This window comes from Malaclemys terrapin, chromosome 3 (genome assembly GCF_027887155.1).
Source record: "Malaclemys terrapin pileata isolate rMalTer1 chromosome 3, rMalTer1.hap1, whole genome shotgun sequence".
NCBI lineage: Eukaryota > Metazoa > Chordata > Testudines > Emydidae > Malaclemys > Malaclemys terrapin.
Genome location: NC_071507.1, coordinates 178,613,970 through 178,631,468, shown reverse-complemented (window position 1 = coordinate 178,631,468; position 17,499 = coordinate 178,613,970). Strand labels below are relative to the sequence as shown.

General features: G+C 39.9%; 1 protein-coding gene across 1 annotated transcript in view; it reads left to right on the top strand.

Annotated features, from left to right (window-relative positions):
• NOL10 (nucleolar protein 10) overlaps nt 1-14,291 on the top strand; it is a 75,285-nt gene extending 60,994 nt beyond the window's left edge. The window contains exons 20-21 of the mRNA XM_054023067.1: nt 6,643-6,745; nt 13,120-14,291. Coding sequence (XP_053879042.1) covers nt 6,643-6,745; nt 13,120-13,236 — 220 coding nt within the window. The 3' untranslated portion in view covers nt 13,237-14,291. The remainder of the gene's footprint in view (nt 1-6,642; nt 6,746-13,119) is intronic.
• The last annotated feature ends 3,208 nt before the right edge of the window (nt 14,292-17,499 follow it).

Genomic DNA, 17,499 nt, shown 5'->3' with positions numbered 1-17,499 from the left:
GTAGTCCCTGTGCCTTACTTTGAAGGAAAAGAGTAAAGGTTTGATACTTTGAACTAGATTGGGAGGCCCTTACCTCACACTGGTGAGAAGTTTCTCATATAGATAGTCCCATTGATGTTAGTGGGACTACTCCATGTGAGTATCAGTTCACCAGTGTGAATAAAGGGTCTTACAATTTCACCTTGTGTGATCTCTCCCCATTAGAAAACATAGAATACCCCATGATTTCTCCGTGCTTATAAAGTAAACCTCTCTTTGCTGGGAGTGGACAGTAAAAGTATCTTTTGACCTAGATAGGCCCAAAATGTCTGGATTCTATAAAAACTAATCTGCTATCTTAGTTGTCAGAGTTCTAGTCTCCAGGCTTTCTCCTTGCAGTGCTAAAAGCCAGAGTTAAATATTTTGTCTGAGTTTCATATTTTGTTTGTATACAGTGTAGCCTTGTTGGTTCCAGGATATTAGACAGACCAGGTGGGAGAGGCAGTATCTTTTATTGGAACAACCTCTGTTGGTGAGACAAGTTTTTGAGCTTACACAGAACTCTTCTTCAGGTCTGGGAAAAGTACTGAGTGACGCAGCTAAATACAAGTTGGAACAGGCTGTTTAGCCCAACAGTCCCCAAATTGTGGGTTGCACTCCCCTAGGGGACGTGGAGGAACATTTGGGGTGGGGCAGGGCCCAGGCCAGTAATCTGTAGCCCACTAAGCTGCCCCCTCGTTTCCCCCCCCCCTCTTTCCTTGCCCCATGGCAGGAGAGGTGTTAAATACAATTTTGTTTGTATCTTTTAACTCAGCTGTTACCTAAAGCAGTAGGGTTCTGTATCTAGAGCATTTCTGCCTTTTAGAGATGCCAGAAAGTGTCCTGTCTTTCCAGGTGTTTAGTGCCAGACATTCTCATTGACCTCACTTACATATCTGCAGCATTTTAAAAAATCAGACTTTTCTTACAGTTTTATTAATTGGAGATCTGTGCTGAAACTAATAAGCTTTGAAAGACAGCAGCTGCTGAGATATGTCATAGCATGCCAGGTGCTCAGCATAGCTCTGACTAGAATGAATGATATAACAAGAGGGAGATTATATATGCCAAAACGTTTCCCACACAAATAGTGAACAAATGTATCCATCCTAATGTCTGATGATCGTTTTGCTGCTGTTCAGATATGGCAGATTTGTCAAGGTACCATTTTGTCACTCAGCTGCATGGTGATGGGCATTTTAGAAATGGTTAGGTAACACAGTGATGTGTATTGAAAGGAAACATTGAACCCAATACATTTAGGACCAGGTTTTCTTTTTTAAAGTATAAAATTGGTTATGTAATATCAGCCTTTGGGTTCTACTATAAGCACTATAGAAATCCCCAAGATAGAAAACGATACAAGAAACAATTTTCTTATGGAGTGCTATCTAAAACAAACACACAGCGTCATAAAAACTCTGCGGTTCGTATGCATATGGGGGGTTCTTTGCTCGTAAATGTTATCATCAACACGTGTGAAGAGGCTAGTGCTCAAAAATCTCTGCGTTTGGAGGCCAGGTTAAAGAACCTTGGGAAGAGACCAACAATCTACATGTTCTGTCTGTAAAGTGACATACACATCTTGGGCACCATATTATAAATCCTAATTGAGATTAGTGCTTCAACCTTTGTCTGTTCTGCAGGTGTTGCTTGCATTTTCCCTGCTCACTTTTGTTAGCAAATTTTACACCTAGCAGGTTTGTGTTCATACCTTTATTCAGCGTACGCGTTCTGGATGCTTCAACTCCTTATCTAGAATCTTCTTCAGCTTACATATGAAGTTTTCAGTTTACTTGCTCCTGGCTGTTTCCTTCTTTTCATTCCAGGGGATGGGGCTGCTTTTGTGCCCTTTTGAGTTTTTCAGAGGCATACAGATTGTAGTGTAAAGTCACTGGGTGCTCTGTCAGAGGGGAGAGGATCGTGTGCGTCTTCGTTTTGCCACTTCAGCCAATGATCTGAAAAGGAGAACAAATTGTGAACAGGTGGCACGTGCTCTGATTTCAATTGCAACAGGGGCTGAAATGGAAGCACGTTTCATTATTGCCAACCTACTGTTTTTGTAGGTTCACGCGATGACGTCTGATTAAGGTGCTCTATCCCACTGAAGGAAACTCTCAAATGCTTCCTTGATCTTAAATGAAATGACTGAGGAGTAATCACAAACAGATGGGAACCTTAACTGTAAGCAAGCAGATTGAAAGATTCAGTTAACAAGCCAAAGTCAGCTCTAGATAAGACTGAAAAGTTCAGAAGAAATAAGCACAGCACAACACAGCAGGAAAGAAGCCCCCACGCTGTGGAAATTACATAGTGTAAAGAATCTTCTGTGTGAAAGGCTGGTTGGGTGTGTGTCTGTGTGCGCGCGCGTGTGGGTGTAATCACTGTTTCTGTTGTAGAGGAGAAAATTGAAGGCAAATACTGTAGATCTCTTCATGGGATAAAAGAGAACCAGTGATGACAAACTGAATAGACTGCCGTATGGAAAAAGTGCCTATTGTACTACCAGTGGGCATGATGTTTTACAAACTTAAAACAAGACATGATCCTACCATGAGGGGCTTAGGCAAAACATAGTGACATGATAGCAGATGAAATTAAGAAGAAATAGGATATGTAAACAAGTGAAGTGGACTAGAGTGCGCATCACATCCTTTTCCTTTTTCAGTGAGCTGCTGTTGTCGTGCCATGTGAAATTTTTTCTCCATGGGGAAAAAAATGTTTAAATTACAAGTTCTGTGAAGAATGATGCCATTTACACTCAGCCAAGAAGCATTCAGACTGCGCATGGGGTACTCCCCAAACTCTTCCAAAACCTTTAATTATCAGCTGCTGTCAGTTAATAATCCCATGTAGCTGATCTGATGCAAAGCATGATTTGCCCTGATCTCTGCTTATCATAAAGGCACAGTCATCATAGTGTCAGCTAGCTTTATTATTTACAACCATGTTTGAACATGGTAGAATTTTGTAAAGAAGACTAGCCCTAAAGAGAAGTCTACTGGCCCTATACCATGATAAATGCTCAGCATTTTTATGCTGACTCCTTGAGCAATGTACTGAAAATTGGAAAGATTGTAGTGGCATGTACCATCTGGTGATTCTGGCATGTTTGTCTTTGATTTGATTTAGCCAATTTAAAGAATGATGGTCTGTGACCAACATAATTAAGTACTTTAATGCCTCCACTACCCACTTAATGGCAAAGCGTTCTTTTTTCTATAGTTGTATAATGTTCCTGGGGAAATAGTTTATGACTTATATAAAACTGGGTGTTTCTTTGTCAAGTTCCTGACTCAGCGCTGCTCCAAGCCCAACTTCTGAAGAATTGGTGTATACTTAAATTTCTTCATAAATTCAAGGATTCTCAGGACAGGAACATTCTGAAACATATGCTTAAATGCAGCAAAGTCCTTAAAAGTAGTCTCTAATGACATTTATGTAATGAGCAGACTGAGCTCAGAACCAGTACTCCATCCTCATTCTACTTTGACTTGTCAGCCATATTTGACACTGTTGACCATGTTCTTCTTGAAATTCTTCCTTGGTTCCATGACACACACTCCTGGTTCGCATCCTACTGCTCATCGCTTCTTCAGAGGATTCTCCTCATTCCCACTCTAACTTTTTGTGGGGATTTCACAGGACTCTGTCTGTGGTCCCCTTCTCTTCTCCTTCTACACCTTATCTCTGGATACTTTATTCACAAATTCAAATACCATTTCTGTGCTGACAACTTCACAGATCTACCTGTCTACTCCAGGCATGTCTCCTGTCCAAATTAAAATCTTGGCCAGTCTTTCTGACATCTCATAGGTGTCCAGCCATCAGCTCAATTTCAACATGGCTAAAACAGCTCTTCATTTCCCTCTTTCCTTTCCCTCCAAAACCAGTCAAAACAAAACAACCAAACCTACCCTGCTACTGCCTTTATTGGTCACGCTGGACAACACCAACATCCTGCCTGTTGCTCAGGCCCACAATGTGGGTGTCCTCTTCGACTCAGCCTGTACGTGAGGACATAGACCTCTCTCTATGTCCAAATCTTGCAGACACTTTCTGTGTATCTTGAGAGATTACAACCTTTCATATCCATCTCCTATAGCTAAAACTCTCGTCCAGGCTATCCTCATATAATGTCTTGATTACTGCAACATCCTTTTCTCTGGGCTTGACAAATGCAGTCTTACCCTGCTCATATCCATTGAAAATGCTGCTGCAAAGATCATTTTCCTACCACAGTGCTTTGACCATGTTTTCCCATCTCTTTGCATCAAATATAAGCTGCTTGTCTTCGCTTTCAAGCCCTTCCCAATCTATCCCCACCCTAGCTTTCATTCGCTGTCAAGATGTCAACGTCAGTGACAGCCTCCATCATCCACTGATTAAAGTTTCAGATAAACACCTTTGTGTTTTCTCACATGTTGCACCTCCTTAAAACTCCTCTGCTCTGATGCCTGCAAAAACTCGACAACAGTTAAGCCGCTGGTGTGCTGAGATCAGCCTATTATGCTGACCATTGTCTCATTGTTTCCTTGTGCTCCCCCGTCTGTCTGTATCCATCTGTTGACTCCTGTCTTACCCTTTGTTTCTGCCCCAAAGAGCTTACGATCTGTCATCTTTTTCTGTCTTTGTACAAAGCCTAGCATGATGGGATCCTGGTCTTTGGCTGGGACTCCTACGTGCTATGGTAATACAAATAATAAATAATAAATGAACAGCACTCTTAATGTACCCGTTGGGCCATCTTTTTGGTGGAGATAAAAAGTATGTTTCCTTCCCCTTTGCTGTGGCTGGAATAGTTGTATGTCACAACGTAGATGTTTAAGCAATATTTTTGTATTTTACAGATATATATATATTGCCTCCTCCCTCCCCCCACTTATAGATTAAAGCTATTATCCCATAGCCTTTTCCTACTATTTCCCCACATTAATTTTCCTCTGACTGAAGCACCATCCAAGCAGTCATGCTAAAGAATTGCTGGGTAGTAGCCACATTTCTCTCATTCACTTTCAAAGGGGAGAAAAGTGAACGTCAGTTTAAAGTAGAAATCCCGCTACACTGTCAGTGACTGATCTCCTGCCATAGTTAGCTCTGAGGCTTAGCTTGTCTTCTCAAATAGCACAGATGGAACAAGTTTTTACAAGTTCTCACTGAAAAATATATTGGAGGAAAACCAGAGTCAAAATACCTAGTCATGGGGGGAAAAAGCAATTATTGACAGTAATTTTGTATAGTTCTTATGAAAAAGCCTTTCATATACATAAATTACTTTTTAACTAAGATCCTGCAAACTCCGCTGGCTCCATACCGAGGGCCCAGTCTTTCAGCCACTTCATCCACAGAACTTCTATGGACTTCTGTGACTGCCTTTCACATGTATGTTTATGATTGTCTGTTTTTTCCCTTCATAAAAGTAATCTGTGAAATATATACATCAGTACCTTGCTGATAATTTGCACAGAAAAGGCAGTCTCTCTCCCCATCTCAATGAAGATCTAATAGTGAGATCTTGGATTGCTAAGACTTCATTACAGTTATGTTAGAGCATTTATAACTAATGCTATTTAAAAGCAAACTAAAATTGTCAGACTAAATGAAGCATATTACATAATAAAATTCAGTCTTCTTTACTGATTGGTCATTTAGGCCCTGTCCTATTTGCAGTTAGTATTACAGTACTGTACTACATAGGGCCCCAATCATGGATCAAGGCTGCATTGTGCTAGGGACTGTGCAAACACATAACAGACACAGTCCCTGCTCCAAAGAGCTTAGACTCTGTGTCAATGGGAGAAGGGGTCTGTCCACATAGAGCTCCTTATGGAATCAGGGTCTGTCTTGCTAATTCAGGAAAATTCACAAAGGTCTTCCATTCATTAGTGCAGAATCATGAGGTTTGACTCTATTTTTAAATTTAAACCTATGATAAGTATAGAATATTTTCTCCTGATATTGAAGTAGGATGAAACTTTTAGAATCACTGCCATACTGCCAGTGTTGTTTTAATCAGTTCAGGTAGCTGCTACAAATAGGGGAGTCAGAAATGCCAATTATAATGGGGTGGGGGGAATCAAAATAAATGTTAGTCTTTCATGGTAGAAAGTATTTTTGGCTTTAGAAACTAAGGTTGCTAAGCAAAATGGATAAATTTAGCTTTAAATGCCTGTTTTAAATTTTATTTAAGATCAGTACACTAGACTATCTACTGCAACTGAATTATCTGGCACCTTCAGATATTCCATAGAAAATTGCTGTCATAGCACACGTTGGTTTGGTGGGAAGGGCATGGACTAATTGGATCTGGTTTATGTCTTAACTAGGGCCTGAATTTAAAAATTAAAAAAAACTGTCAGAAGTTGAAAAATGGCTGTACAATGAGCAATATGTGAAGGGAATAACTGAAACTTGCTTTCCATTTGTGTTGACTGCCTATATGTTTCTCAGTAATTGAGTGCAGAATGACAGAAGTGCAACCCAATTGCAATTTTTTTTGGAAGTTACAGGATTTGACTGTTTTGTAGAGTGTGTGATTTCTTCTGTTTGCTATTGTAAAAACTGATAATACAATGTGATGGTGACAAGAACAGAAACAGGCTTTTCTTTAATTGTTCTCTGCAGAAAAACCCTTGGAGATCGCTTGAAGCTTGAAGAAAAGCTTGGCACACTCAGTGTATCTGATACCACAGTAGGCAGCAAACAGATGACATTCAAATTAAAAAAGGTGAGTTTAAAAAAAAAAAAACTTCTGTAAATAAGATAATGCACAGGCTGATACATTTATTTGTCATCTGAAAAAACAGGGAGCCCTAAAGCCATCTGAAACGGATGTCCCTTTTGATTTCTTCATACATTGACTGCACCTTTACTTTTTTGCACACCCTTGTGTGTGTGGGAAGCCCCACCAGACTCATATCCTGGTGGGAAATACTACTTCCCTCTCTTAGTAGATCATCTGTAGCTATATCATCTAATGCTAGCACCTTGTCAGTTCTCACAGTCTTGGGTTTGATCAGTAGTTGATTCATAGGCAAAAAATACCCAGGATGCTGAAAGAAGTGATGATGATGTCCTGTAGGTGAGAGTCTTCCCTCTGAGTCATTAGTGATGGGAGTGCCTCATATTGATAAAAATAACTCCCGACCACTTTGGTCACTGAAGTTCCATGGCACTAATGTAGTCCAATGTACTTGCCAAATTACAATTTGAGTGAGTAACTGCATTCTGCCCACCTAACTTTCCCAAGCAATTTCAACTGGATGGTGTTTTTGTAATTCCTTTCCGGAAATAGTTGTGTAGTGTCTAAACTGTTTCACCCTCCAGATGATTGCATTTTGGGGAATGGGAAGGAGGAAGGAAATGGATTTTGTGTATGTGTTTACATATTTTGTAAACCACTTTGGGATCTCTGGGTGGAAAAGTGATACACACTAAAACGTGGTTGGAGATGGTGAAAGATAAAGATCCATATTAGTTGATTCTTCAGCTGGTGAAATCTGTTTCAGGTAAAACTGGTCTTCCTCTAGGCAAGTTGTTCATCATAATCCATTTTTGTTTAACACCTGTCAATTAACTCTCATCATGGAAGTAAAACTACAATAGTGTTGTCAGAATGTCTGAAGTAGTTATTAGAATGTGCCACTTTGGATAATTGGGTCACAAAAGGCTAAGTAAAGCAAAGTCACTGGAATTTCTTATTGTACTTCCTATCACCAATTTTTCATAAGCCTTTCTCATCTACGTTGTGGTTTGATCTCTGTATCCACTTTGGAATTTAAAATGTGTGGACTTTGGAATAAGTCACAGATTCCAGTGAAGCTCTGCGAAGGATCACCATTTCAGGAGTCGTACCAGCAAGTGTAACTGATACAGTAGCTCCTTACAGCTAATTAAATTAGCTTTGCAGGGCTTCCCATGCATACTCTTTTTATAGGAGCTTTAAATTAGAAAATGCTGAAACAGAATGCATCCTACAATTGATGATCAGCTTCCATAAAGATTTTTGGGGAGGGCAAGATTTGAGAATAGTTTGAAATACCATTCTGGATTTGATCCCAGCAGAATCCGTATATTACTTTGTTACGCTTCTGTTGTAAGTGACTCATCTAAGAGTTCATCTCAGTGTGGTTGCCTTATTGAATATACAAATGTACAACATTTATAGTTGAACTGAACTATTTGTCATATTTACTTTTATGTGGGCCCCCAGTCTCCTCTCTGTGAAGTGGGGAGAAGAGAGATGAAGAAAAGTAAAATGGGATGGAAAATCCCCCTCTCCTTCCCTGAGCCAATCCCACTATAGTCCATGGGAGCAGGAAAAAAGTAGGCCTGGAAAGGAGCCATGTCATATGATATGATCTTTTCAAAAGATGAAGAGAATGCAGTTGGCAAGCCTAGAGGGAGTTTAACGCTGCTAGGACTATCATTAACTCCTGCCTTTCATTGCCCCATCTCCAAGGTTTAGGTGCAGATATGTCGTCTTTTTGGAAGAGGGCAGAAAAGTAATGCATAGCCTTCATAAGAACGATTATACTGGGTCAGACCAATGGTCCATCTGGCCCAGTAGCCTGTCTTCCAACAGTGGCCAATGCCATATGCTTCAGAGGGAATGAAGAGAACCGGGAACTATTGAATGATCATCCCCTGTTGTCCACTTTCAGGTTCTGGCAATTAAAGGCTTAGGACACCCAGAGCATGGGGTTACATCCCTGACTATCTTGACTAATAGCCATTGATGGACCTATCCTCCATGAACTTAGCTAATTCTTTTTTGAACCCAGTTATACTTTTAGCCTGCACAACACCCATTGGCAATGAGTTCTACAGGTCGACTGTGCATTGTGTGAAGTAGTACTTCCTTTTGTGTTTTGTTTTGTTTTGTTTTCAATCTGCTGCCAGTTAATTTTATTGGTTAACTCTTGGTTCTTGTGTTATGTGAAGGGGTAAATAACATTTCCTTATTCACTTTCTCCACACCAGTCATAATTTTATAATCTCTATCATATCCCCACTTAGTCGTCTCTTTTTCCAAGCTGAATACTCCCAATCCTTTTAATCTCTCCTCATATGGAAGTTGTTCTGTCCCTCTAATAATTTTTGTTGCCCTTCTCTGTACCTTTTCCAATTCTAATATATCGTTTTTGAGATGTGGCAACCAGAACTGCATGCATTATTCAAGGTCTGGGTGTACCATGGATTTATTGAGTGTCATTATGATATTTTCTCTCTTATCTGTCCTCCAAGGGTTTAGTATTTTTAGTTCTTGTGGATCAATGTAGTTGGAGGCTGAACAGGTTTTGGTACCTGAGTGGCTCTGTGGTGTCTGCTTCCCTCCAAATCCCAACTTCCCCCCACAGGAATTGATCATTGTTAACATTGCAAAGTTTATCTCCTGGCGTTTTCTAGATGATCTGTCTTTTTCCATGGTTTTTACTGTGGGATCCACAATATTCTCTGGTGCCTTTCAGTTCCAATTGTTCGCAGTGCTGTTGTAGATGTGTTGTCCCAGAGAGAGGGGAGACACAAAGTAGTTGAGATAATATCTTTTACTGAATCGACTTACACAGGGTTTTCTTCAGGGCTGGCCTTCAAATGTCCTTCATAACAAGTGACCTTTGATTTAATCAGTAAAGTAACAATTCCAATATGCTGGATAAAGATGTAAAAGGGACTGTGTGGAAGGAAAGTCTTTGGTCATCAAAAAAGAAAAACACGATTCAAGTCAGTTCCAGATTAACAAGCTAATGCTTAAATCAATGCAGCTTTATTTTCTAAAGAGTACTTTAGAATGCATTCTGGACAGTGGTAGGAAACCCCTTTTTATGCTATCACATAGCAAGTTTGTTGACATCCGCTTATAGGGTAAGAACAGCTGATAAATTTAAAAGTCTAAAAAGCAATAACTTTTGGCAGTATAGTAAATGTTACAAAGAAATACTGTGGGGAGATTTAAGATATTTAAAAGAGTTTCTTGAACCAAGAAATGGATTAACAAGGGTTTTGTTGAGATGCTCTCAAGGAAAGAATATTTAAAATGCAAGAACAGTAGTTGCAAGTTATTTAAAAACAATTACAATTTGTTTTAGGAAAGCTAGCTACATGTTATAAAGACTTTTTTATTAAAATAGTCAAAATGGAGACTGCTGAACAGTCAAAGCAAGGGGAATCTTTTAGGGTATGTCTACACTGCAATTAAAAACCTGCAGCTGGCCCATACCAATTGCCTCGGGTTCATGGGGCTCAGACTTAAGGGGTTGTTAAATTGCAGTGTAGATGTTCGGGCTCAGAGTGTAGCCCAAGCTCTGGGATTCTCCCACCTCGCAGGGTCCTAGAGCCCGGCTCCAGCCCCAGCCCGAATGTCTACACGCAATTAAACACCCCCTTAGCCTGAGCCCCGTAGCCCGAATCAGCTGCCACGGCCAGCCATAGGTTTTTAATTGCAGTGTAGACATACCCTTAGTAACTTTTTTTTAAAGGAAAATCTTTAAAAATCCAAAATTTTGGATTAAATTGATCAGTTAATAATACTCATCCTATGCTCTGTGTGCCTTTCCACAGTCAAATTGTATAATTTTTTTGCATAATACTGTAAAATGTTGCTAATGTACCAAAATGCTGAGTGGTGTAGTAAGTAATTTGATACACTATTAAAAATATGTATGAAACTAAAGATACAGAACTGGAAGGAATAAACTTCTGAATTAACAGATTCATATACATTTGCTAAAAAGCAAAATGGTATGTATTGATTTAATGAATATAGAAACTAGTTCTTTCTGCATATTCAGTAATTGGCTCTTCGCTGTAGCAGACAAAGGTCTACTGACTAGAAGCCAAATCTAGACAAATTCAGACTAGAAATAGGCCGCACATTTTTAACAGTAATGGTCATTAACTACTGGAGCCACTTACCAAGGGTCGTGGTGGATTCTCCGTCACTGGTCATTTTAAAATCAAGATTAGATCTTTTTCTAAAACGTATGACCCAGTTCAAAACAGGAATTATTTCAGGTAAATACTCTGGCCTGTTTATACAGGAGGTCAGACTAAATGATCACAGGGTGGTCCCTGCTGACATTATCATCTATGAATCTGAGCATGACACAGGTTTTGATGATTAATACAATAATATTAATACAGTGGTTAGTATAGTGTCCCTCCTGTATTGCATTGCATTCCTGACAGGATCTGAATAAAAGTAATTCAAGCTTCTTGATTTATTTTCCATTTTGTTTATGTTTGACAGATATAAATTAGCTTATAGCATCTAAAGTAATTAGTCACTTTACAGCACACAGAAAAGATACTTCCGTGCCTTGAACAGCTTCAAGTCAAAGGCCCTGATTTTGCAGTCTTTGAGTCCAATGGTTTCCTGCTCTCAGGTGGATTCCTGCTCTCAGGTGGATCATAAGGGTCCACTCATATTAATCAGATTGCAGAAGCAGGGCATAAATATTCTGTATGCATAAATATTAGGTTTGCTTTGGTTTTATTTCCCTATTAATGTAATTTTTTCCCCTGCCTCTTCTTTTGTGTATTTCCATGACTTATTGGTGGTGGTATATATTTTGTGCTCTAAAGGGAAAACATTTGATTTAACACTGTGAATTCACACTCCAGTGAATTTCCAGGATTACGGTTTATTGCTAAAATCAAAACAGGTGAAGTTGTGCTGGTGCCTCTGCCTCCTTCCAATGTGGGTGGAAGAGAAATTGTCACCACCGTATAACCCATCCCTGTTCTGGCTTGAGTGAGTCTTTGGGGCATGGGGTTATGCAGTTCTCCCCCAATGGCTCATGGAGAATGTGCATGCTGGCTTCTCTGCCCATTACTCCCTAGGCCACATTTTGCCAGTCAGTTCTTGGGCTGGCTCCACAAAAGTGCTGACTAATGAAGCTCTACTGTAGTTTCTTGTCTTCTAAAGTAATAAGTATTTTGCTTTTCCTGAAGTTACAGATATGATTTGTAGAGAGGCAGTTTAATTTGCACTGGGTAACTACGTACCTGCCTTGTTCCCGTTTGTCCTGAAACGTACAGTGTGCTTTTAAGGTTTTGTTGAGTTAGTATTTTGTAGTCAGTGGTAGTTGAGAAGGAGGAATAACATCATCAACAAAGCACAGAAACATGCTATGTTGGTACAGAAATTTAATCAGTTTTTATGTAGAAAACATACCTAGTAATGTAATCAGTAGCAGAGCTATTGTGTAATGATACAAGTTTAAAAATACAAAACAAAACAAAACCCTTAGTGTCCTGGAGTTTCTCTCATTTGTCTTTTAAAATACTTTTGTGTAAAGCCTAAATATGATAGCCATCTTTAGCCAACATAGGAACTAACTCTTCTGGCTTGAACATGAGTAGGTGGAATAGAACACATGGAAGCCTGCAATGAACTGTAAACAGTGTGTCTCCATTCTGGAGTAGCGGTGACATCAAGAAAGCACAAAGTAAAAATCTTATGTATGTTTGGAATGTAAATAATTTTGAGTTCCAACTAGAGAGGCAGAAGACTTCGACAACAAAAAGATTGAATTTTTTTTAACCATTACATTAAACAGTGTGCCACTAAAATACACCACATTTTAAAGCTGCAATGCTAGAACCTAACGATATGCTGAACGAACTGCTATAACAAAACCTTAATGGTAACATTTTTACATTACGTTTCACATGCGTCTGACGAAGTGGGTATTCACCCACGAAAGCTTGTGCTCCAATACGTCTGTTACTCTATAAGGTGCCACAGGACTGTTTGTCGATTTTTACATTAGAATTCTCTGCTGAAAACATAGCTTTTTATGCTCAAATAACATGATGGATGCATGTATAAGAACCTTAGTTTTATACAAATTCATGCAATGTAGATAAAATAAAAAACTTAATTTCTGTGGTACCTGAGTGCTTGACAGTTTAACAGGGAAGATTTTTGTAAACTGTAAATACTGCATGTAAGTTATCTTGTTCCTTTTCGTGTTTATGTCTAGAACTGTACAGTTTTTACTACATGTAGCTCAGGAACTGTCCTGACTTCGTTAATGTTGAACCATTTTTGTGGGCCAGTTGGAATTCTAACTCAAGTCTGTTTTGTAAATATTCCAGTCAGGGCAGCAGAAGAAACAGCAGGAAGCTGAGAAGCAACATCATCAGGAGAGGAAAAATCTCAGGCGTTCAGCTAGCCACCTCAAGAGTAAACGTGGTAGAAGAGGACCATTTTAATTACTTCTTAAAGAAGCTGCTTTACTTTCACTTGTCACCTGGAAAGTGGGACTTTACAGCACAGGCGTACTCCTTTTTGTATCTAAAAGGTGGACATAAGAAAACTAGAACCTATTAAACTGTATGTGAGCTAATGAGAAGGTCACAAAATGCTTGGAGTATTTGGAGAAGACACCATGAGGACAGTGTTACAAACTCAGTCTTGGTTTTGACTTGTGAACGAAGCAGCAGTGATTGGTTATTGTGTAACCCTGGATGTGATTTATATGAAAGTCCTGTCTGTGAAAACAGGACCTTATCTGTCTATTTAATTTGAGAAACAGTGGTTTATTTTTTTAGCATCATGAAATGTTCACTGTTTAAATGTGGATTGAAAAGTTTTAGGCCTCTAAGACCTGAGATCAAGGGTTAAGTCATTTTTCCCTATAATAGCTGACATCATAAACACACAAAATAGGAATCACCATAGCTTTGGGTATTGCTGTTGTCCTGATAACAGATGAAATCACACACAACCCTGAGCATTGGCTTTGGTATGTACTGGTAAGTAAGGCCATGATTCAGCAAAGTAGTTAAATGCCTAAGTGTCTGCAAGTTGAAGTCAGTGAGACTAGTTGCATGTGTAAAGTTAGCCACATGATTAGTACCTTGATGAACTGAGGCTTAAATTAGGAAGCGACCAGTATGTTCAGTGTACGAACATGGGGCCTGATCATGTAAACCCTTCATTTATGCAAGCAGTCTTTATCCACATGAGTTAGTACCATTAACTTCAAATATTGCAGGATTGGAATCATGTCAAGGAACATACTGTAAATTGGATGTCTATCAAATGCTTTAAAGATAACTTAGTTGTAACTTTAAATTCTACACTTTTCAACTGGCGTCAAATTAAATCCAGTGCAGAGAGGGCAAATGCAAGGCCATAGGCAATGGTATGAATTCTGCCTTAAATGTTTTGGATCTTAAAAGAATGTATTCATCGTTTTTTTTTTTTTTTTTAAATCTGCTTACTGTTTGGATAGTCCTAATAAATTGTGAACTTTCTGGATAGAGCCAGTTTTCAGAATCTCCTTAATTCGAAGCACTGAGCAATGATCTTCAAATTTGGGACAATGAGATCATCTAGCCTGATTTCTATATAACAGACAATATAACTTCACCCAGTGACCCCTGTATTGATCCCAGTAATGTGTGTATGAATAAAGCATATAATCAAGAAAAACATCCAGTCTTGATTTGAAGACATCAAGAGATGGAGAAACCACTATTTCCTGTGATAGTTGTAATCACCCTCTATTAAAACTTTATGCTTTGTTTCTAATTTAATTTTATCTTTAACTTCCAACACTTGGTTCTTTATATGCCTTTGGGGGGGGGGAGGGGAGCCAGATTAAAGAGCCCTCTGGTACCAGGTATTTTATGTCAAGTCACTTTTGTCTACTTTTTGATTGAGCTCCTTCAGTGTCTCTGTGACAGGGTGTATTAGGCCCAGAGGCCCTCGGCTGGAGGTCTCAGGGTCTTACCACACCCTGTCCCAGAAAGAAACTGTAGAGATGTCTTCTAGCCTGCCTAGAGAGTCTTTGGGGGTCGCAGCCAATTGGAGAGAGACTGCAGGCAAGCAGCCAATCAGGGCCCACCAAGGGCATATATAAAAGGAGCTGGAGCCAGCCACTATGGGAGTGAGGAAGGGAATTGAGAAGGGGCTGAATATTGAACTGTGAAACACCCCCCAGAAGGGGATTGGATGGTCTAGTGGCCCAGCTGGAGAGGTGGGACCAAAATGCCCTAGAATAGGCGAAGACAGTGACTCCAAGGAGGAAGCTCTGGGGGTATAGCCCTCTACCAAGGCCAGGATTATTTAAAGACTAGAGATATCAACAGAGGGGTACTGAGATAGGCTGCTGTTGGACTGTATACCCTGGAAGGGGTCTGGTTTGTTTCACATGCACACTGTGAGAGAGACTTGGCTGGAGGGCTGAGTGGTTGAAAACCCGCCTGAGAAACCACCAACACAGGTCACCGCAGACTAAGAGTGTGCAGGCACATGCACTCGGCCAGGGGGCGCTCGTGAGAGGTGGGTGCCACCCATTACACTCTCCCTGCAGGACATTGTCTCTAGCTCTCAAATCATTTTTGTTACTCCCATTTGCATCCTCTCCGAATTTTCAACATCCTTTTTTAAAATGTGGACACCAGAACTGTTCACAATAATCTAGTATTGGATCTTACTAAGGCTGTATAGAGAGAGGTAAAATCATCTCTCTGTTCTTTCTCATGCCTGTTTATACACCCAAGGATCTTGCAAGCTCTTCTTGCCAGACCCTCGTAGTGGGAGCTCATGTTGAGTTTTGTCCACTATGACCTTCTAAATCCTTCTCAGTCACTGCTTTTCAGGACACAGTCCCCCCATTCTGTAGCTATAGCTAGCATTCTTTGTTCCTAGACATTGCATTGGCTTATTAAAACATGTTTTGTTTGAATGGGCTCAGCTAACCAAGCAATCCAGATCACTCTGTATGGCTGCCCTGTCCTCATTATTTACCACTCCACCAATCTTAGTTGCTCTTGTGGACCATCTCCTCCCAGTCTTGATCCCGCTCCTTCCATATAGCAACAGTGGTGTTCCATAAAAAGTAACATTAGGAGAATATAGTATGAAAACAAAATGAAAATAAACTCTCCTCAGTGTAATGGCTGCAGCTACCTGGTTATATCTTCCTATTTTTCACTCTGGCTTGTGCTTGCTTTCCTTTGGCAAAGGGACTCTACACATACGAATACCAAATCTCTCTCTACTGCCCACAGCCCCCTTTAGTCTATTGTCTCCAGGTCACTTTGCAAGTGGATTCTGTCTTTGTGTGCGTTTGCTTTCTCTGATTTTAGTATTGGCAGAAATATGATCATAGGTAAATTTGTGCCGCAAGGACATATAGGAGATAGAAGTATTTGATTTATTTATATGAAGTTGGTCATGTAAATGTTTTTGAAAATGCATGATGAGAGCAGTGTATTTTAAAGTCTTATCTGCTTGAACATAATGGGCATGTTGCAGTTGCGATAGAAGCAGCTCTGCGGAGCTCTCCTGTGGTGGCATAGCTTGAGAACTGCTGCAAGACTGATTTTGAAACATGATGGGACTCCAGAACTCGTTGAGCCCATTTTTTTGTCGGCATATTAATATAAATGTATAAACTTTAGTGCCCATTGTAACACCAATCTCATTTAAGCCTTTTGATCTGATTCCAGAGCTCAGCGTATAAACATCAGATGTTAATAGCAGCCCTTTTCTACAAGCTCTGAGTATTGTACAGCTAGAGCTCTTTTTCTACTAGACTAGACGTGATAAATCAATCCCTGCTGGATCGTTCGCTACCCGGCAGCTAGTGAAGACATACCCTCAGAAAAAATAATAATAATAATAATGCTTTGGGAGGGAGACTGTGGCTTACAATTAAGCTCTTTTGGTACAATGGAATTTTTTGTCATATGGGTAAAATGCATCTGTATGGGAAATAACACCTTTCTTGGGAGTCAATCCAAGACTGGAACTAACTGTTCCCACAGAAACTGAGACCCAGTTGCCACAATTTTCAGATGCCACAAACCTCACCACCTCCTGTTCCGGGTGCAAGGCACATTCCTTCAATCTTACTTTTGCTAACAAACACATAGCAATGTGTACATTTAAAAAATAAAAACAAACACAAGATTACCAAAACAAAACACACAAGAAATATTCTTTTATCTGTAGTCTAACCCCCTTACCTCATGCTCCTGAGATCAGATAGTTCTAGTAGGTTAGTGTCTGTTGATTCATACCTGCATATTTGCTTGTGTTCCAAACCGAGAGTATAAGGGGCAGTGCAGACCAACGTCTCTTCAGTTCCTTCTTACCACTGCATGGCCTGAATCAGAATCCTCTGTGTTCAAAGCTACCTCTGTTTATTCTGCATCACTACCTGTAAATACGTTGTAAATAGTTTATTCTTCTTTGTAGTGTTACTGTTTTAGTCTAGTTAGTGTCGCTTGGTTCTCCTCTCCTCGGGGAGCCTTTCCCCACGGACAAAGACTATGCCCTGAGTCCCAGGACTGCTGGCAGTTTAGGACCTGCATCTCCTGCTCCTTTGTGAGTGATGAGCTCTAGCATTGTTTTTACTGCCTTGGGATGGTGCACATTTTTGCTAGTACAGTCTGTTTTTTTAAAATAAGAACCTTATTACCTTCCCTGTACTTATGCCGCTCAGTGCGAACCCAGTGATG